This window comes from Lactuca saligna, chromosome 7 (assembly GCF_052625555.1).
Source record: "Lactuca saligna cultivar CGN05327 chromosome 7, ASM5262555v1, whole genome shotgun sequence".
Lineage (NCBI taxonomy): Eukaryota > Viridiplantae > Streptophyta > Magnoliopsida > Asterales > Asteraceae > Lactuca > Lactuca saligna.
The window spans coordinates 111695304-111717137 of record NC_136423.1 but is presented as its reverse complement, the minus strand read 5'-3'; the positions used below and the strand labels follow the sequence as shown (position 1 = coordinate 111717137).

The following is a 21834-nucleotide window of genomic DNA, read 5'->3' as shown; positions in this document are numbered from 1 at the left end:
TTACCAAATTACCCCTGGAAATCAACTGGTCAACCCTTGGTCAAAGTCAAAGTCAAAGTCTACCCCTGATTGACTCTACTCGCCGAGTCAACCCGATGACCCGCCGAGTCCTCATACACAGAACCTCCTTCAATTCGCGACCTAACTCGCCGAGTCACCCCGAGACTCGCTGAGTCCAATAACTCTGAGCCCACTCGCACATAACTCACCGAATCACAACACTTCCAAAAGAACTTGGACCCTACATCCAGACTCGTCGAGTCCAAGAACAGACTCGCCGAGTCTACGACCATCTTTAACCTACTCGCCGAGTTGTTCTTCCAACTCGCCGAGTTCCAGCCTTTCTTCAAGCAACTCGCCGAGTACACCCATGTAACTCGCCGAGTACGATGGGGTCTGAATCTATACAGAGGATTTCTAAGCCATGCAGATGATCCAAACCATAGATCTACCCCTCTTAAGGCCATCCATCACGTAAAGTGGCAAACTTTATGTGAATCCAAAGAGATCTAGGCATTTTATCCTCTAGGGCTAGGGTTTGGGATATGATGGCTTCACCAATTACACAAGAACAGGGACTTTAATGCACTTAAGTCCTTCTCCACTCCAGATCTGAGGTAGCAACCTCAGATCTATCCTTCAAACTCAAGATACCACAATCTAAGCTTCCCACACAACCCCAAAATGATGAATCTAGAAGAACACAACCCAAGAACGAGATATTACCTCAAGATGAATCCCTAACAACAATGGAATCTGAATCCAAGCAATGCCCCTTGCTCCAAGCCTCCTAACTCCCCAAGATCTTCCTTTAAATCTCTTTTCCAAGGTTCAATTGCACTCCAATCCCTTACACTCACGATTCTAGGATTTTCTGGTATCAAGGGAAGGTAAGGAGACTAGGAAGAGGGCTTAATGTCCTTTATATAGGGCTCATCCACCGAAATTAGGGTTTTCTCCACTCAGCACCTACTCGCCGAGTCCATCTTTGGACTCGCCAAGTAGGCCACTTAACACGCGACCAAAGTCGCGACCCTACTCGCCGAGTCCATCCATGGACTCGCTGAGTTGCCCTTCAAATTTACACTTTTAGCACTTCAACTCTACTCTTGATATTCCGGGATGTTACACCTAATGTGAAGTTCTTTCATGTTTTCAGATGTAAGTGCTTTATTATGAATCTCAAGGATCACTTTTCGAAATTTCAAGCAAAAGCTGATGAAGGGATTTTTCTTGGATATTCATACAATTCAGTGGCTTATCGAGTGTTAAATAAGCGCACACGAAAAGTGGAAGAAACGTTCAATCTCACATTCGATGATTATTATGTTAAATCAAATGAACATCAATTTTTGAATCATCCAATTTTACAAGAAACACAAATTGAAACTGAATCTATACAAATGGATGATATTGATTATGATTTGATTTTTGGCATCTCAGATCATGCAGTTGATGTTGAAGTTCATGCTCCTGATAATCACATTCCAGAATTTTCAAAACTTACTGATGAATCATCATCGACTCCTCAAGAAGGTGAAACTATGAATGATAGTCCTTTGGAGAGGGAGCAATTGGATTCAAATACTTTGAATGATGAAGAGCATTCTTTCGAGGGGGAGCAAGAACAATTGAATGCTGAAATTGAGGGGGAGCATGTTGTTGAGGGGGAGCATAATGTTGATGATGCATATTCGAATGCAGGCTCAGAATATGATGAAATATTTGAATATGCTCCTTTGGAATTTGATCCAGCATATCGACCCATGGAAAAATGGACTAGAGACCATCCGAAGGATCAAGTGATTGGGAATCCACAAGAAGGAGTGATGACAAGAGCTCAAATTCGTGCAAAGAATGAGATACTGAATACTCATCAAGAATTTTGCATGTTTAATGTTTTCATCTCTAAAATTGAACCAAAAACATTTAAGAATGCAATGGAACACTCATATTAGGTTGTTGTAATGCAATCGGAATTGTCTGAATTCGAACGAAAAAAAGTTTGGAGATTAATTCCTAAACCTGAAAATGTTTCGATTGTCGGGTTAAAATGGATTTTTAAAAATAAAACCGACAAACATGGAAACATTGTTTGAAATAAAGCCAGACTTGTTGTAAAAGGCTATTCACAACAAGAAGGAATCGATTATGAAGAAACCTTTGCCCCTGTTGCAAGACTCGAGGCGGTTCGAATCTTTCTGGCTTATGCAGCTCACAAAGATTTTGATGCTTATCAAATGGATGTGAAATGTGCATTTCTTAATGGAGAGATTGAAGAAATGGTTTATGTGGAACAACCCCCAGGTTTTCTTAACGAAGAATTTCCTAATCATGTTTATATTTTAGATAAGGCAGTTTATGGTCTAAAACAAGCACCACGAGCATGGTATGCAACTCTTACATCATTTTTGAAATAATCTAAATTTAAACAAGGATCTGTTGATCCCACACTATTTTGAAAGAAAGTGGGGAATCATCTTATGCTTGTTCAAATTTATGTTGATGATATTATTTTTGGCTCGACTGACCCTGCTTTATCTAGAGAATTCGAAGACTTGATGAAAAGCAAGTTTGAAATGAGCATGATGGGAAAAATCAATAATTTCCTTGGATTGAATATTCGTCAAAACAGAGAAGAGATTTTCATCAATCAGGAAAAATATACGAAAAATCTGCTTGAAAAGTTTGGATTGACGAATAGCACAAAGCTTCGTGTACCAATGGCAATGGGCATAAAGCTAACACCATCGTTAGACAAACCTGCTGTTGATATAATGTTGTATAAGAGCATGATAGGTTCGTTACTTTATCTTACAGCAAGTCGACCTGATATCATGTTTTCTGTGTGTAATTGTGCTAGGTATCAGTCTAATCCACGCGAACCACATCTTACTGATGTGAAGAATATTTTTCGTTATCTTAAAGGCATTATTTCGTTAGGATTGTGGTATCATTCGAAAACAAGATTCTTCGTTCAAGCATATTCAGATGCAGACTTGGGTGGTTGTAATCTTGATCGAAAAAGCACAAGTGGTGGATGTCAATTTCTTGATGGAAAACTAGTCAGTTGGTAGTCGAAAAAACAAACATGTGTGTCGATTTCCATGGCTGAAGCAGAATATGTGGCTGCTGTTGCATGCACTTCGCAAATAATATGGATTCAAAGTCAATTAAGTGATTATGCAATTAATATGAAAAAGATTCCATTATATTGTGATTCTCAAAGTGCAATAAGAATTTTTCATAATCTTGTGCAGCATTCGAAGACTAAACACATAACTCTTCGTTATCATTTCATTAAAGATCACGTGGAGGATGGAAATATTGAAGTACATTTCGTGAAAACAACTGATCAGTTAGCTGATATTTTCACGAAAGTTTTGGATGAAAAGTCTCTAATGCGAATAATAGAAGGTCTTGGAATGATCGATGGAAATTCTGTTCCATGCGAAAAAGACGAATAATAAGCGAAAAAGAATGCGTCAGAGGCGATGAATAAAGTCATTCAGCATTCAGCGGTTACTGTTCAAAGTCAACGCTTCGACCGCTTCGAATTCACATGATTGTCACTGATCTTCAACGTTGAGTCAGTGGTTATTGTTCATAGTCAACGCTTCGAACGCTTCAAATTCGTACATTTGTTACTCTTCAAAGAATGCCAAATATTCGTTTGTTTGCAACAAATCAAAAACACAAATATTCGTACATTTGTCTTTATATTTTCGAAAAATTAAAAATCCAAAAAGATTTTCTTTTGTTTTGTCTTTAAATTTTCGAAAAATCCAAAAAGATTTTCACTTTTTTGTCTTAATTTTCGAAAATTCAAAAACAACAAAAATAATTTTAACTTCTTTTCAGAATTTTGTTGCAGACTTTGATGATGATTTGGAAGGGAAAAAGCAGGCAGTATTGGGGACAGGTAATTTTTTTTCCTATGCATCATTATCTTTTTCATTATTCGAATTAGTTAGGTTGTCCCTAGAAGCATGTTGCTGCATGTCGACCAAAGCCTTCACGACTCAATGTGTGTGTACAAAAGCCTTAATGAATTTTTTCATACGAAAATTTCTTCCCAATCAGGCTTATATTCACATTAGTCTCTAAGCTACCTTACTCTTCTCACAATGAGTTAAGAGTTTCTTGTTTGGTCTACAACATAACAGAGGTACTTTTCGTGTCTTACACCAATCTTTTTCATCAATACATTCTTACACGATCACACACAAAGACGTATGTCCGAGAGGTCTCTGATCAAACCCATCATGTGTCCTAGATATACAAAAATTCTGTGTTAATGATCTGACATCATGAGTCCGTGATGAAAGTGAAACCCAAACATCTTGAAACTTAAGGAATTGACGGGGAACATTGTTCCAGATATTGACGAAACTTTTGTTTCCGTACCAAAATTCGAAACTCCAAATCATATTCATTTCGAATGCGTGGTCTTGATCAAACATTCGAAACCCACGATGTTTGTTACCTAACAAGATCCAGAACACAAATTTTTTTCATGAATATGATTTCAGTGTGAGTTTCATTCGAATATCCTTGTCATGATCACATTTTTCAAAGCTAACTTGTCACTGACTACATTGATCAAACAAGTAATTTCTGTTACAGTTTATCACCTTATGTTTAGGTTGACATGTAACGAAATTTTAAACCAACCCAATAATTACTTTTCAAAGAAGCCCTTTGATGCTTATCAAAAAGTAGTTGATTGTACTTCATGGCAACATACACAAGCTGTTGATCATCTCTCTTGATGATTAACGAAGCAACCTTTGCCCGGGGTTTAACTGCCTTCGTGTCAAATTGCATTTTTGACATCACTACATTCCAAAAAAAAAATTAATTGTTTCTTGTCTAACATTTCTTTGGCACACTACACACACAAAATCCTTGAGGTTCTGAGTAATACCAATTCAGGCTAATGATTTCCAACATCTGGCATATGACTTCGCTTTTCATCCCAAAAGTGAAAGAGCCTTGCCTCCATTCGAAGGGTTCTAACGGTTACAACTCAATAAAGGGGATAGTGACAGGCTGTGTAACCGTGACGTATGGTATTCAGCCCGGTTTTCTAGGAGATGTGACAAACACTTTTTAATGCACGGCTAACTTTCCACAGAACTGGTCCGATTTTCAAGGTGGCACGTCGGATCTCATTAAATGCATCCCGCTTTAAATTTAAATCATCCAACATTACATATAAAAGGGGGGTCTAGAGTACATTATACCGTTTACGCGATCAAACACTCAAAAATTCTCAAAATTCTCTGTTCTTCATCTTCTTTAAACCCTAAAAATCGCGACTACTTCTCATGTCGATGCTTCCACCGAAGATACATCCTCAGTACCAGTTATGAAGATTCAATCTACCAATTATTATGTAGATGGTGAACTTTCGCAGTGTCTGGAGGAATTCAAGATGCTAATTGTTTTGTTAAAACACTCTGTTTTATCAAAAGCAATGTTCAACTCTTTTTCTGTTTTGGTATCCTGGCTTTTTCAAGCAGGATCTACAGCTACATACAACAAAGCCACTGATTCGATTACCTTTCATTTAATCAATGATAAAAAGGTTAGGCTTTCTAAGAAACTATTTTGCCAGATTCTTGAAATTCCAAATACACCTCTATTTGTTGAATTTCAATTCTCTCAGATCATTCATATGTTTAATGAAATGGGATATCAGCCTCATTGTCAAAGATCAGTGACTTTAAGAAGTCTGGTCTTCCAAAACTATGGAAGTTTTTGTTTGGAATATTTTTGCATTGTTTAACCGGAAGAACAGTTGGCTTGGATAAAGGAAGGATGGAGGTATATGCCATGGTGGCTGGTTTGTATTATGATCTTCCTGCCGATTACTCCACACAGCTGTGGAAGGAGTTCCAGAAAGGGGTGGAACACACGAATGTTGTTCATGGCATTTCGTGTGCTCGGTACTGGAGTATGATTTCGCAACATTTCTACAACAAGGAATGTATTCTGGTCTCCAATGAAGAAGAAAAGGTTACTTTTCAGTCTTACCATTTTCTAAAGGAGGTTGTTGACGATGCTGACAAATTTCCAAGTGTTGCTCGGATTCCCAATGCAATGCTTAGAAGGGTGGATCCTTCAAATCCTGTCTTGCAGGGATATTTGAAAACATTCGATTCTTCTATTCCTATGGGAATCTTATTACCACGCAAAGAAAAGAAGACCAAGAAGTCGAAGAAAGTTGAGCCTACCTCACCTGAGAAGAAAGCGTAGGGCTCAACACCATCCAAATATCCAAAGAAGAAGCCAGAAAATGTTGCTATGACAGTCGAAGCAACGCAAGTGATTACGCCAATAGTGGAAGAGTCACAAGAAAACGTGGTTATTCCTTCGAAAACATGGATGTTTCAAAGAATAAAGATGAAATCCATGCATAAACGCAAGTCTTCATCTCAGAAACTGCTTCGTAAACCTCAACTTTCTCATCAAGGAGTATTGTTTCGTGAGGTTCTTGTTCCTGTTTATCCCGCATCCAAGAAACGAGCAGCAGAAGACTTGGAAAAACATTTATCCTAACCAAAGAAGAAGAAGACGAAGAAGGCTCGGAAGATTGTTTCATCAAGTGAGTCTACAGAAGAGGATGAACGAGTACCAGAAACTCTGGAAGTCACCTCTATTCTTACAAGTTCAATTCTAGAGACCACTGTCATAATCACCCCTAAAGTTTCGATTTCCAAGTCAATTTTTGAGGAGGTGAGAACTTCAGGCTTGGGTGAAAATGTTTCGAAGAATGCAAACCAAGGTCCATTCATCTCTACTCCTTTTGAATCATTAGTTTCTGTTACACCAACATCAAACATTCCTCTTACTTCAACTACTATCCCTCCAACCTTCGAACACATTATCAATCAACCGATCACTTCCGTGTTCTCCTCTCAATCAACTGATACCCCCAAACCAACTTCACCCACTGAAACAGATCATGAAGGGTTTGGAGGTACATTCGAAGATTTGGAATTTCATGATGAAGAAGAAGATTTCCCTGATCACATGCTCATGACCATGAAACAATACAAAATTTTAAAGCAAAAGTTGAACTCCATTATTCAATCCCAAGCTGATCTTGGAGGGGGTTCATCAATTTCCAGTTTGGAGGTTGATTCAATGTTGAAGCTGTGTGAATCCAGAATAATTTCCAAAGTGTCAGGCATGTTGAAGGCTTCAGAGACACTGCTTATGGAGAAGATTGATTACTCAGATCAAACAAATGAGCTTTGTCTTAAAACTCAAAGATCTGATTTTCTGGGAGAAGTGAAAGATCTACGAAACGTAACAAAAGAACGACATGTTCTTTATGTTCAGGAGGTTAAGAAAGTGAGGGAGGATGTGAATTCGAAAATCCAAGAGCTTCGTGAAGACATGAACAATGAAATTTTATCTGTTCAACATGATTATGTGTCCTTACATCAGAAGGTCGATATCATATGTGATGTTGTTACTAAATTTGTCAAGATGTATGAAGGTTTGAGTCCACAAATTGCTTAAATCTCCAAGTCTGAAAATGAAAATTTTGAAGGAGTGATGAAGCTGTTGAAAGAGTTGAAGGAGATATCAACAAAACCAGTTTCGTCTCCGTTGATCACTCCTGAATTTGTGTCACAAAAGTTTTTATAGTTCGAAGCTATTTTAAACAAGCAACTTGCTCCACTCTTTCGAATATCTAGTCTTCTCCCCACAACAACTGCCCCTCCTGTTTTCACAGGGGTGCAAGGGGAGAAAGGAAGTCCACAGAAAAAGAAGCAAAACTTGTGGGCAAGGTATTCCCTTAGAACATCCCATCAACAAAGCCAATGTTTGTGTCTGCTTAACCAGTGACTTCAACAATTGTTACAACATTGCCAATTACAGGAAAAATTTCTAAAGGAATTGTTATTGGTAAACCTTTGGAGTTTGGTGGGAGTGGTTCGAAGCCAAAAGACTTAACTGAAAAATTTGCTTCGAAAGACAAAGGCAAATCAATTTTAGTTTATAAATCCAAAGAAGAAAAGAAGGCTGAAGCTGAAGCTAAACTCGAGAGAATGAGGCTTATTCAAAGCATCATGACTCAGAGGGCTGGAGATCCGAAGGGCATGAATAAAGGTGATCCAGCTAAGCATTACAATTATGAAACAATCGAAGCCTTGGTTGCCTTTAACCACATGTACTCTTTTGATAAGAAGCCAAAACAGAGTTATGTGGTTACAAACACTGACGCTTGCTAGTTGGATTCCCTGTTAATGAGATGATGTTCATCATGCCTCTATTCAAAGCAGAAGGGAATTTCAAAGAAAAGAATGAAGGAACCCATATGAAGATTCGATTTCATGCAGTTCTTGGTAAAGCACCTGAGGAAGTCTGGTCACTAATCAAGATTAAAAAGGTGATTAGCATGAAGAAAGATGTGCTCTTCGAAAATATTGTTCAAAATGTTAAATACATTGTGGCCAAGGCAAATGGTAAAACGTGCGAATTCACCATTGCTGACTTTCCTCTGATGAACTTGTATGATCTTATACAAGTTGCATTGCTTCTTAAAGACAAATCTTTCTCTTATTTGCAAAATATCGATCCTGAAGAATTCAAACTTGGAGTTGCTCACATCAAAATTTTCATTGAAAATTATTATGAGTGCCTTGCACTAACTGATGTGGAGCTGGCAACTGCAAAGGGAATGGACGTTAAAGTTCCAATGGATCCTTCGTTGACTCAGACTGAGTTAAAGAAGTTTGCAGATGGGGAAATATGTTTAAAGCCATTTGGAATTGTTTTTGCTGGGAAGGATAAAGCTGGAAAAGCGAAGAGATTTTTGTTTCAAGCCAGCAAAGTGGAGAGATATTCAACATCTCAATATACGAAATTAATTGTTCGTATGAACCACTGTAAAAAGAATAATGAAGGTGATAAGAAGGAATTGAAAAAGATTATTTCTTGGTACACTGAAGTTCGAAGAGTTTTGCTATACTCAATCACTCTACTTACAAACTGAAGACTTCGACTTTGATTACAAAGGGGGAGATTGTTAGGGTTGAAGTGTTGTAATTGTCGAAGTTTGTATTTAGGGTCTTCGAACATTTCTGTAATTTTATTTTACTAGGGCATGATATTCGAAGCATAATGTTTTAGTCCTTAGTATATTTTTTGTACGCTTTCCTCTCCTATAAATAAGAGAAGTTACTAGTGTCTTAGTAACGAAGTCTTTACAGAATATTCAATGTACTCTGTAAACTTTGAAAAAGCGTAATAGAGCCAAACAGATCATATTTACACCGGTGTTCAAATCTCTCATACTTACTTTGAATTCACACTATAATTCATTCTATACTCGATTCTTTGATTTATCAGTCTGAACTTTGGTAAGAAAGACAATAAAGTATTGATTTCTAGAGGTCCAGTTGATTTCTAGATACATGTCAAAGCTAGTGGGAGCATAGGTGTTATGCTAGTAAGATAATAGTAATTATGCTAGTGGGAGCATGATGATTATGTTGCAGATTAGCAATGTTAATTATAGAAAACAAAAGTTTCAATTCACTTTGAAAAGTTGTTTTCCTATAATTAAGGGAGAGGATTTTATACTTCATTCCAAATTCTACAAGCTTAGATTGAGATTTTAATCAACTTTAGTCAAGGATATATATGAATGTTATGTTGGAATGGTTCAACATAAGGAAATTTTATATATGTTACGTTCTCAAAATTCGATTATGATTACGACATACCTCATCATAGTTTGAATTGCGATAACATGGAAAATAAAAATTTTATAGCATGAATCATGTCCCATATGCTTTGGGTATAGGGTTGATTACATGTGCTATAATATTTATCCGTTCTAAATTTTCCAAATGCTTATGGCATTAAGAAGGGAAAGGGGATTAGAACTGGATATGACTAAAATGATTAAGCAATTGTCGAGAACAATTTGAGATTTTCCAAAGATTGGTTGCTCATGGACAATTAGAAGTATAGAGTGAGGACCATATTGACATATCTTGAAAAGAGGCAACTATTGTTCAAAAGTGATGGTTAAAATCGGAATATGGAATTGTTTCCATAGGTGGAAGTTATTCTTTGAATCTGTGTATGATTAAAGAACGTACTGCAGAGAAGGATGTTCAAAGGAATGTAATTTGAATTTGGGACTTCATTTCCATGGAACTTCCTTCCATTGGAAAACTCTGTAATTTCTGTCTCCAAGTCTTTGTGACTTATGTGCATAGTCATTAAAAGGGATCATTACATTTACAATAAGGATTGGAATTGTGAAGTAAGCATCATTGAATTGTTGTCAATCGATCTGTTTCACAAAGAGAGGACCATATATAAACATAGTGTGCATACTTGGAATATATCATAACTATTTTTTAGATAAGCATAATGTGCATGCTTGGAGCATTGCATCACAACTGTTTTAATTCAAGTATTAAGTTGATTAATCGAAACATGAATAATGAGTAATCCATATGGTGCTTAGATAAAGGTGTTTTATTTACACTCAAAGTATTGAGGCCATACAAGATATGTATTATTTTTGTGTTTCACTTTGCATGTTTTGACTTCCAGAATAATTGGGTCATTCTTCCCGAATGACTAAGTTATTCAAACCATCCACAGTCGGTCATATGTTAGAAGTAGATATGAATCAAAACTGTCATGAATCTGGCTTGTAAGATTTGTCTAATGTGCATTAGACATAGCAATGGTTGCTACAACATTCATGAGTGCTCATAAGTTTTGAGTATTGGATTCAACCCACGCTCATTTGGATTCACTTCATGGATTTTATCACGAGTGAATCGTGAGATGATAATATCTTATATTCTTCAAACCTATAGATATGAGTTGTTGACTATGAGTTAGTTATACATTGATTGCATGAAAACGCATTGGTAACTCGATGTTATAAAACGTGCCTTTGTGTATGATTCAACAAGTAGTCATACAAGCATATGAGTCGAAGTTTATCCATTCCTTTTACCCTCAAAGGGGTAAAAGCGATATATGTGGGCCCCTCGATGATTTAGTGATGACAAAATGTAAGTGCTCGACCGAGCCTGGACTAATTTGATTTGTTTCATTAGTCGGTCGTCATAAATTAGAAATCGGGAAACAACAAATGGACAGAGAGAATGATTATAATCCATGTCTCAGTCCATATGATATATAGAATAGAGGAATATATGATCACTTATCTAATAGACACGTCACTGATTTGTTCAGAGTTCGGCAACAGCTTTTAAGAGTTATGATTGTTGGTCGGGTTGTGAAGGCGTACTTGAAATAATAGTTATTAGACTTATCCAAGTGGGAGACTGTTGGATTAGTGTCTAAGTCCATAACTATAACTGATATATACTTGACCCGACCTGACATGGTCCACTTGGGTTGCATGGCATCATGCATTTGGATAGACTAAAATGAGAGAAATAACACTTAAGGTTTATTAATATATTATAAGTTCTAATATATTAATAAGATTATTTAATTAGTATTGATCAATAATTAATTAAGTGATAAAAAAAAGACTAATTAAATATATGGGTTGATTGTGTAAATCATCCATACTTTTATAGTGGGCCAAGACTCCATGGATTATCAAGTTAGGCTAAAACCCATAGGATACTCCATGAATGCTTCATGGTGTATTTGAACCCATGGATCCAAGGAAATGGAAAGCCATGACAATTTGGGTTTACCCTAATTGTAACAACTATATAATCATCTTATTCTTAAGAAAAAATCAGCAACTATGTGTGTATGTGGAGGGCAAGCTGATTTCATGAAGTGATGATTTCTCTCTAAGTTATTCCAAGTGCATATGATGTTGTGTGAATCATTTGAAGTGTCACATTTGGGGCACTAGGGTCTTGAGCTCCATGGAATCAAGCACTAACAAAAGGTATGTAATTCTACTAGTTTTTATATTACTTGTATTTTTATATTATGCTAGTTAGAGCAATACCTTGGAATATCCATATTTGCATGTATAATAGAGAAAACATAGATCCAAGGTATTTAGGGTTGCATGTACACTTAGGAGTGTTAGAATGCTCAAAAACCAACAGTATGTGCTGAGACTTCGAGTAGTCTCCAGGGTTTTTAATAACCCACTGGACGTGCTATTTTTCCACTAAGACTTCAGGTAGTCTCCAAGGTTGATGATAACCCATAAATGTTTGTTTTTGTTGTGCTGTGTGTGGTATTTTGGGGAACTCACTAAGCTTTGTGCTTACGGTTTGTGATTTATATGTTTTCATATTTTCTTATGTTAAAGGAGGGGGTATAACTCGATTGCATCGCATGCATTGGAGATTTCCGCACATGATAATATTTAATGATACTGTGATAAATGTTTGAATCAAATGGTGTTGTCTAGATCCTTATTGTTGTAAATTTAACAAATACTTTTTGTTTAAACGAAAAAAATTGGGTTGAAATATGGATGTTACATAATTAACGAGTATAAGGGTTAGAGTGCAATTGTTCAAAAGTTGAACAAGGAAACATTTTAGAACCTCCCCAATTCCATACGTGGTAGCTCTACCCAACTACCATGTAACTAAAAACATCTTACTGCTTAAGTCAATTCATAATCTCCCACAATAGACCTGACTTCGGAAGCTTCACCAATAAATATGCTAGTGTGTACCTCAACTCCTAACCTCTCAGTCGATCACATAAATTAAGACCCATATGTTGTTTCCCTTCCTCGCAAATCCATCATATAGTGTTGATAGATTTCTCACCACAATCGCTACACATCTGATTCGAGGGTATCAAGCTTAGTAATGCTTTTTCCTTTTTTGAACCAATAAGGAAAAGAATGAAGGCTATAGTGATGATGCTGACAGTGGTCAATACCACAACAATTACAATCGACAACTCTAACCAAAACAATATCAACGTCATAAAATGATACGATGCCTTCTTAACTCGTTAAACCACTAACACACTTAAGCAAGAAGTTAGGATCATGATCGTTAGGATCGTTGACAAACTTGTTGGGTTTTAGTTCAAAAAGAGTTTCATAAACTAGAAAATATGGAAAATGGAAGACTTTAAATTTAGAACATAACATAAACATTTTATACCCACCAATAATCTTCTTGCAAGTTATAGAAAGATTAAACACCAACCATAGAAAGGATGAAGAAATAACAACCTTTGTTGTTCTTTTGGTCCTCTTGGGAGGCTTGGAAGTTGACGAAGAATGTGGAATCTTTGGGACACCAACAAATGACTCAACTTGATGTAGATGCTAATCCATAAACTCTTAAACCCTTAAGATTTAAGTTCATAACCAATATGAACTTAAATAGGGCATGTAAAAGCAAGTAATCTTCAAGGAAAGATGAACAAAAGAGAGAGAATCCCATTCTTCTATGCATGTTATGGTTTCAAGGGCTAGCACAAATGAGATATGAAAGCCTTTACTTAAAGCTCATTCTTGGACCATTAGTCCTTAACACTTTAAGAACATCATGTCCTTATACCTATGTGTCCCCCATGCTCTTTAAGACATGTATACTTTTGAATAAACTAATTCAAAAGCCACTCTTCCCTTTTCTCTTGTCTACCCATGGTTTTCAAGAAGGAATAAAAGAGTAGTTTGTATATTTTATAAAACCTAAGTTTATAAAATATATACCTTAACATTTAGGTAAAAGACAAAAGACCTTATAGTCCAAAATGATGTACATGACTTAATAATTAATACCATATGAATTATGCAATGTTAATTACTAAATAAAATTATTATTTCCATGAAATAACTAATTCCAATTTAATTATAAGAGTTTTATTGAATATTTATTAAAATGAATTTCTAATAAATAATCAGTTATATCACTTTAATATGATTATTGAGCATACTAGATCTTTCAGAATTATAGCTCTACATACTTTGAGGGAAATATGTAGTCGATCATTTGAGTCTTTGATTGCACCACAACCACAAAAGAAAGCCTAACCTCTCATTCTTCTGTTTTGGGTTCTAATCAAAAGTTGAGCACATCGAAAACATCACTCATCTGCCCTCCTATATACTTGTTTCTTTTGTTTACTAAATTGAATATTTGAAGACAATGATAGATCCAACACATGTGAATAAAAAAGAAAAAAGAAGGGAAAAGAGTCTTGCATAACATATATTCGATGAAATGTTTGAAAGAAAAATCTCATCTAAATCATACCCTCTGACCATACCTTGGAATTGAATTCATACATGTCAATACTAGGGCTGACAAATATGTACCACAGAGAACCAACCAACATGTTACCAACCGAACCAATTATATCGATAGCCAAGTTGTTTGGTAGCCAATATGTTTGGCTGGTAATACCATACCAATTAAGTAGTCTTGGTACGGTAACGATATGAAATTTTGAATACCACGGTTGTACCGTACCAACCAATTTATATATATATATATATATATATATATATATATATATATATATATATATATATATATATATATATATGAATTCATAAATATGAGTTCTCATATCCTCATGTTTTAATTAGAATAAGAACTAACAATTCTTAGATTTACTAAACTAACACATTGACCGACAAATTTCTTGATACTTATTTTTTGATGTGCACGAGATTGGTGATACATACATTAAAACTTAAAAATGAATACTAACTTCTCATTCCTTCTACTGTTTCCATTTGTTTCCTCTAGCAACTTGCTAATGGTGAAAATCTTTTAATCCTTTTAGTGGTTTTCAAAATAAAAAAAAACTATCAGAAGCGAGTGAAGCAATGACCAAATGTCCACAAATTCAACTTATATTCATGTATAGTACATATTAGTTAAAAATTTTGGTATATACCAAATACCAATATGTACGAACCATATTTGTTGGTAACCAAATTAATTGGTACCAAGTATACTTGGTATGGTACTGGTAACTAAAATCTTATACCAACTATAGTTGGTACGGTACACGGTTTGGAGAAAAAAAACTCGGTACCTTACAAATTCCACCCCTAGTCAATACCAAGAAAATCAAGAGTTCGAGTACATCAGGACCAACCACCTGGCAGGGGAGGTCTATGTCTCATTTTCGTTTAAGCTTGCCAACCATATTGCTATATATTTCTTTTATTTGATCCCACTTCCACAATTTTGTGGTTCCACTACGTTTCTTGTTTGCTTGAATCAGATGGGATTCCCCAGTCAAAACGGGTGCGAGTTTCGGGTTCCCTATCGGGTATGGGGTTTTTTGTCATCCTTAGGTTAGGGGTGTGTTTATTTAAATAAATTTAAAAAATCAAAGGACAAATAGTATTTTTAGGTAAGATAAGAACCAAACGCGTAACAAAAATAAATAATAGAGACCTTCCGAGTTAAAAAAATAATTTAAAAACCAAACGCATAAATTATCCTAAACTATAGGGACCATTCGTTTAATTTACTCTAGAAGTTTGGACCAAAATCCAAAAGAAATACTCATCGACCATTTTTAGAACTTTGTCTTTTAAATAAAGATAAAGTTTTAAGTTTTAGGGCGTGTTTGTTTTATCTTTTAAAACAACTTTTAACTTTTAGGAAAAGATAAAAAGGTAAAATATGTTTGGTAATGTTGTAAAAGTTACTTTTTTATATAAAAAAAATGAACTTTTTGAAAAAGTTACAAAATCCTGATTTTTTGCAACTTTTCCTAAAAAAACTTTTGCCTTTCAAAAGCTTAGCCAAACACCTTAAAGGTATTTGGCTTAGCTTTTAAAAGCCAAAAAGAACTTTTTGTAAAAATTGAAAACATCTTTTTACCTTTAGAAAAACATAAAAACAAAAATCATTTTAAAAGTTAAGACAAACCCTCTAATATTTGATTAGGAGATGTTCATCTATTTGCAACGCAACGCCCACACTCTTTTCCCCCTTCTCTCAGCCGATCCTTCTTCTACCGTTTCATTGTCGCTTCCGGTTTATCGCCGCCGACCTTCAAAGCGAGGTAGTTGCTGCACGCTGTTCAGTTTCCTTTGCACATCCAAAGCTTTTCTCCCGTTGCCTTGCTGCTGAATCGACGACTTACTATTCGTCCTCTCTGTTCTTCTCTCTTCCGTGGATCTTCAGCCGACGCCGTGGCAATTGTGTAGCAACCCGAGTCACTTTATATCTCCGGCGCTCATCAATCTCCGTTATTGGCACCAATCTCTGTTACCGTGCCATACCTGTGTGTACATTATTGTACTTATCAGGTTCAGTTTCTATCCCTCCGTAACATACTTTGTTCGTATGTTTTGAATATTTTTCTTGTTGCTGTTATGGTAGTTTCTATGGGAAAGTTGTTCGTAATCATGTTCCTCCTGAGGCTCTATCATTAGTGGTTGTGGTGCAGTGGTGACCCTTTGTATTGTGAAGAATGAAAATTAGGGTTTGAATTGCAGTTTTTGAAACCTTTTTCTGTAAGAAATCTACTATTGATTAAATTCTTTCCATAATGAACTTAATGCCGCTTCTAAGCTTTTGAGAGCAGCTTTTGCAATTCCATGTCAAGCTCCTTCCATGGTTATATTTGACCCCCATTTAAATTTCTAAGTTATGTAATAGGCCTTTAATTGAGCTTTTGCTACAATGTGTTATGGGTTATGACTTAAGAGTATGATCACACAACACGAGCAAAAATGGGTAGTTTTCATTGTATCCGCAAATTTGCAAGATGTAATTGCATACAAAGCCTTACACTCTTGATACTCTGATGACAGCAGGTTTGAGGTTTGATTCTTATACCTCCATTTGCAATCTAAGAAAATAAGTTAAAGAGGGGAATGTCGGTGTTGATTGTGACAAGTTTGGGGGACATTGTTGTTGATTTGCATACAGATCGTTGTCCTCTGACATGCAAGAATTTCTTGAAACTCTGCAAGTAAGCCCTTGTTTCCATTTTAACTTCATTGTTGTTATTATTCTTGTGTTTTCTTTGATGAATAAACAGATTACTCTGGTCAACTTCTTTCATTATGCCTGGTGTTACAATGAAAGCTAAATTATCATAGTATATTTGTACAGCTATGTTAATTGTAACATGAATACAGATGAATATGCATGTTAATGTTGTTATAATGGATGATACAGGATTAAATATTACAATGGGTGTCTATTTCACACAGTTCAGAAGGATTTTACTGCACAGACAGGTGATCCTACTGGAACAGGTTCTGGTGGTGATTCTATCTACAAGTAAGAGAAAGGAATTTTATTGACTTGTAATCATTTTTTTTTCAAATTTATTGACAGATTTTTCTTTTTAGATTTTTGTATGGGGATCAAGCTCGTTTTTTTGGTGATGAGATTCATTTGGATCTGAAGCATTCCAAGATGGGTACAGTTGCCATGGCTAGTGCAGGAGAAAATCTTAATGCTTCTCAGGTATTTTCAACATTGTTTTTTCTACTTTTGATTTTGTGGAATAAAAACAACAATGTATCTCTCTCTCTCTCTCTCTCTCTCTATATATATATATATATATATATATATATATATATATATACCAATTAGTCTATTTGATCTTGTGAAAAAACATTAGTTTTTTATATTATGTTTCGTTCAAATTCTATCTTTTTCTTATAGGAACATGGTTATCTTTCTTATAATTTTTTTTTTGTTTTTCCAGTTTTACATGACACTGCGCGATGATCTTGACTACCTTGATGGGAAGCACACTGTGAGTATTGTGGTTTATGATATATGCCTTTTTGGTTGTCTTTTCTTATTTTTTTGAATGGAGGCATTGAAGGTTGAAAGGGTATATTCAATTTGATATGATATGATATAATATAATATAATATAATAGTGTCTTATGTTTCTATACATTGTAGGTCTTTGGAGAGATTGCTGAAGGGCTTGAAACACTGAGCAGAATAAACGAGGCTTATGTAGATGAGAAGAGCAGACCTTATAAAAACATTCGGTTCATATTTTCAGTTTCACATTTAATATTCTCATAAATTTCCTAATTTTAACACTAACATGCAAAATGAATGTTTTGTCTGCAGCATCAAACATACATATATACTAGATGATCCTTTTGAGGACCCTCCACAGCTAGCTGAGCTAGTTCCAGATGCTTCTCCTGAAGGAAAGCCAAAAGATGAGGTATTAATTAATGTCTTTGATTGATATTTCATAAACACCTTTTTTTTTTTTTTTTTTTTTTTTTTTTTTTTTTTTTTAATTTATAAAATTGTATTTGTAACAAACAAATAGGTTGATGATGAAGTGAGGCTTGAAGACGATTGGGTTCCCATGGATGAACAATTAGGTGCAGGAGAACTTGAGGAGGTTATTCGTGCCAAAGAAGCACATTCTAGAGCTGTTGTGCTTGAAAGTGTATGCATTCATGACTTCAATGATTATTTTTATAATATTCTAGTTTTGGTAATTTGTATTTTTTAAAGATTTGTTTGTTTTGGTTTTGGATTTTCCAGATAGGGGACATTCCAGATGCTGAGATAAAGCCTCCTGATAATGTGCTCTTTGTATGCAAACTAAATCCAGTGACTGAAGTAAGTTATATTATATCTCTTTCTATTGATTTTTTTTTTCTTTCTACCTATTATATATTATTTTTGTTTCTTATATCCCCTCTATGCTTTTTAGGATGAGGATCTGCATACAATCTTTTCACGATTTGGAAGTGTGAGCTCGTAAGTTATTTAAATGGTTGTATTTCTTGTTTTATAGTTTTGGTGTTGGAATTATAAATTATAGTAATTTATTATGAAATTTGGCAGAGCTGAAATAATCCGTGACTTTAAAACTGGAGACAGCTTGTGCTATGCCTTTATTGGTGAGTATTTGTATTTTTTCTTCAATTTTATAAACTTTCATTGGGTATTGAAGCCTATAATTTTCATTTTGGATTGATATCATTTATGAAGCCGATTGATATCTATCTATGTATGATTGATGTTTGCAATCATCATGATTTACTGATTCATTTCAGTTACAGATGATGCCTTTTAAAAGTTTCAAAATTTTAATTATGTTATTTTTTTAGAATTCTATTTGGGATTTCATGGGTGTATATACAAATTAATTTTTTAGAATTCTAAAATGAATATGATGTCATATGTTTGTATGTAACTGCTAACTAGTTTATTGGTGTAACTTTATTTGATTAAAGGTTTATTGTAGGATAACATTGTTGTTTTATTCATTAAATTAGTTTCATTCGGGTGTCCAATTCCAATTCCAATTCAATCATGTGCTACAAACAAACTGCTTGAATGACTTATTTCATTCCTTAAAACAAACAAAACATGATAATGGAATGTAACAACCAATTCCCTTATGCTCCAACATGTTTATTATTCTCACCATTGATGTTCAAAAATCATGTGTACCTGTATGATACTTCATATCTTATCACTTTTGTTATGTTTGTGTGTGTGAGAGTGATATGATAATATAATATAAATATGGTGATCTTGTCATTTATATTCCAGAGTTTGATGATAAAGAAGCTTGCGAACAAGCATACTTCAAGGTACACGTTACATTTTTTTTGGTTTAAATTTACAAATCTTGTTGTGAAAAATGAAATAGATAGATTTCTAAAAAAAAGTGTTTGATGGCAGATGGATAATGCCTTAATAGATGATCGGAGGATACATGTGGATTTCAGTCAAAGTGTTTCAAAGTTATGGAACCAATACAGGCGTAAAGGCAGCAATCAAGCTGGAAATGGTAAAAATTATTTATAAAGAAGGTTGGTTATGTTTGTTACATTTTCAGTTGTTTGTATGACAGCTGTATGTTTTTGTAGGAGGTAATAAAGGTTGCTTCAAATGTGGGTCTCTTGATCACATTGCAAAAGACTGTTCTGGGAACTCTGAACCTCCAAAATACATCTTGAAGGACGATGGTTTCAACAGAAGAGGTTCCAATGATAGCTCCAGGTTGGTTGCTAAACATATCCATATCCATATATCATCATGAACAATACTAAGATGGATTTTATTTTCTAGGTATGACATGGTGTTTGATGAGGACACACATGCAAGTCCAAAAAGAAACAAACATGTTGAGGTGGATGATGGTAAAGAGAAACGAAAAGTGGTTATGGATGAAAGAAAACAAAAGGATTTATACAGACATGATAAAGAGTGGTCGGGGGATAGAAGAAAAGATGATAATAGGCGAGATAATAGACACAATATAAAAGATTCCTACTACAAGAAGAGAGATGAGGCGGATTATCATAGAGCAAGTAAGAATGATGATAGAGATAGAGATAGAGATAGACACAGAGGAGGTCGTAGTGATGATGATATTGATATTGATAGGAGGAGGGGGCGAGATGGTAGAGCTGAGGAGTCGTATGATAGGAAAAAAGTTGGTGATGAAGATGATGGTGAAAGAGATTATAGAACAAGTAGGAATGATGATAGAAGGCGAGGTGATGACTCATATGGTAGTAGGAAGAAGAGATACAGTGATGAAGATTCATATGATAGGAAAAAAGTTGGTCATACTAAGAGGAGCAAGGAGGAAGAGCGAGGTCGAGGTCGCAGCACGCGATATGACAGTAGGGAACATAGCAGACGGGATTAATTTGAACGACCTTGATAACATTGATTGTATGTGCACATCACCGACTTAATTCTCTTTATGTTAGATCTAAAAGTTTTGTTGGTTGGTTTTATTTTGAATATTTCTTCATCATTGTTGATGGCTATGCGAAAGGGGTGAGGGTGGGGTTCCTTCTCCTTTGATGATTTTTGGACCGACTTCGTTTAGGAAAATCAATTCAAGCATCAATGTTGATACCTTGGTTTAAAAAAGCGATGAGTATCTGCGCTCTTCAAACCCTATAATGTGATGCGATTCCTTAACTCGACCACGGTCGTTTTTCAGCTCTTTCATGAAGCGTTAAGCAACGCTTAGTAAAGAAATCGACCCTCAGTTTATGAAAATTGACCCTCACTTTTTGAAATTGTCCCTCAAATTTTAAAATTGACCTTTAATTTTTTGAAATCGAAATCACTTTTTGAAATAGAGCAAAGAAATATGTTAAGATTCATTTAGTATATATTAAGATCCATTTAGTATATTTTGTCTCACGTATATAACTCTCAAAATCAATATTCATAAACAAATACAAATAAAAAAATGTTGATTATATTCAAATTTGGAGGCACCAATAATTTTAGTTAATCATGGGTAGTGATATATAGCTGACATAATAATCTCTATGAAATGCCGATATATATAGAAAAAACGTGGTTCGAGTAACATCTACTAATAATATCAACCATTGTTAAAATACTTTTACTAGAGGGTTTTCGATCTCTCAAATTCTGAAATTCCTTTGTTAAAATACTTTTACTAGAGGGTTTTTGATCCCTCAAATTCTGAAATTTGAACCTAAAGTTTTGAATTCAATCATTTCTAAAACATGGACCTTGAGTTTTGAAATCAACCCTCAATTCATCTCCCATGGATCCATACCTTTATCCAGCAGCTAGAAGGCTCCTATCTTTCACATATCATGGATTTTCAAAAGTTGAGTTGTTTGGATGTTCAGAAGTCATCAAGAAGTTCCCACCACTTGTTCAAAGTATCTTTATAATTATCAAGATTGTCGCCACATGTAACAAATTAAATAATGGCCCTTGTTTAAACATCATCGCTTACGTTTTTATTTTTGTCCAATAGTTTGTAAGCCCATCTATATAAGGGCATAAGTTCTAAGTTTGAGATCATCGAATCCATTCACTTACAATCACCACCACTACCATTGTATCAAAGCTTCCGCAACATTTTAATATAGAGGTGTGTTCTAAGTAAT

General features: G+C 35.0%; 1 protein-coding gene across 2 annotated transcripts; it reads left to right on the top strand.

The window, feature by feature from the left end:
• The first annotated feature begins 15874 nt into the window (after positions 1 to 15874).
• LOC145005103 (peptidyl-prolyl cis-trans isomerase CYP59-like) lies at positions 15875 to 20688 on the top strand. Of its 2 annotated transcripts, none has more exons than XM_078964152.1 (15): positions 15875 to 16240; positions 16751 to 16908; positions 17118 to 17222; positions 17294 to 17411; positions 17656 to 17706; positions 17861 to 17952; positions 18038 to 18137; positions 18249 to 18371; positions 18470 to 18547; positions 18642 to 18688; positions 18776 to 18831; positions 19490 to 19530; positions 19622 to 19730; positions 19810 to 19942; positions 20012 to 20688. In XM_078964152.1, the coding sequence occupies exons 2-15, from the start codon at positions 16811 to 16813 to the stop codon at positions 20595 to 20597; spliced, it is 1737 nt and encodes a 578-aa protein (XP_078820278.1). In that variant the 5' UTR covers positions 15875 to 16240; positions 16751 to 16810; the 3' UTR covers positions 20598 to 20688. The 2 variants fall into 2 exon arrangements, with proteins under 2 accessions (XP_078820278.1, XP_078820279.1); XM_078964153.1 differs by having other exon boundaries at positions 16748 to 16908.
• The last annotated feature ends 1146 nt before the right edge of the window (positions 20689 to 21834 follow it).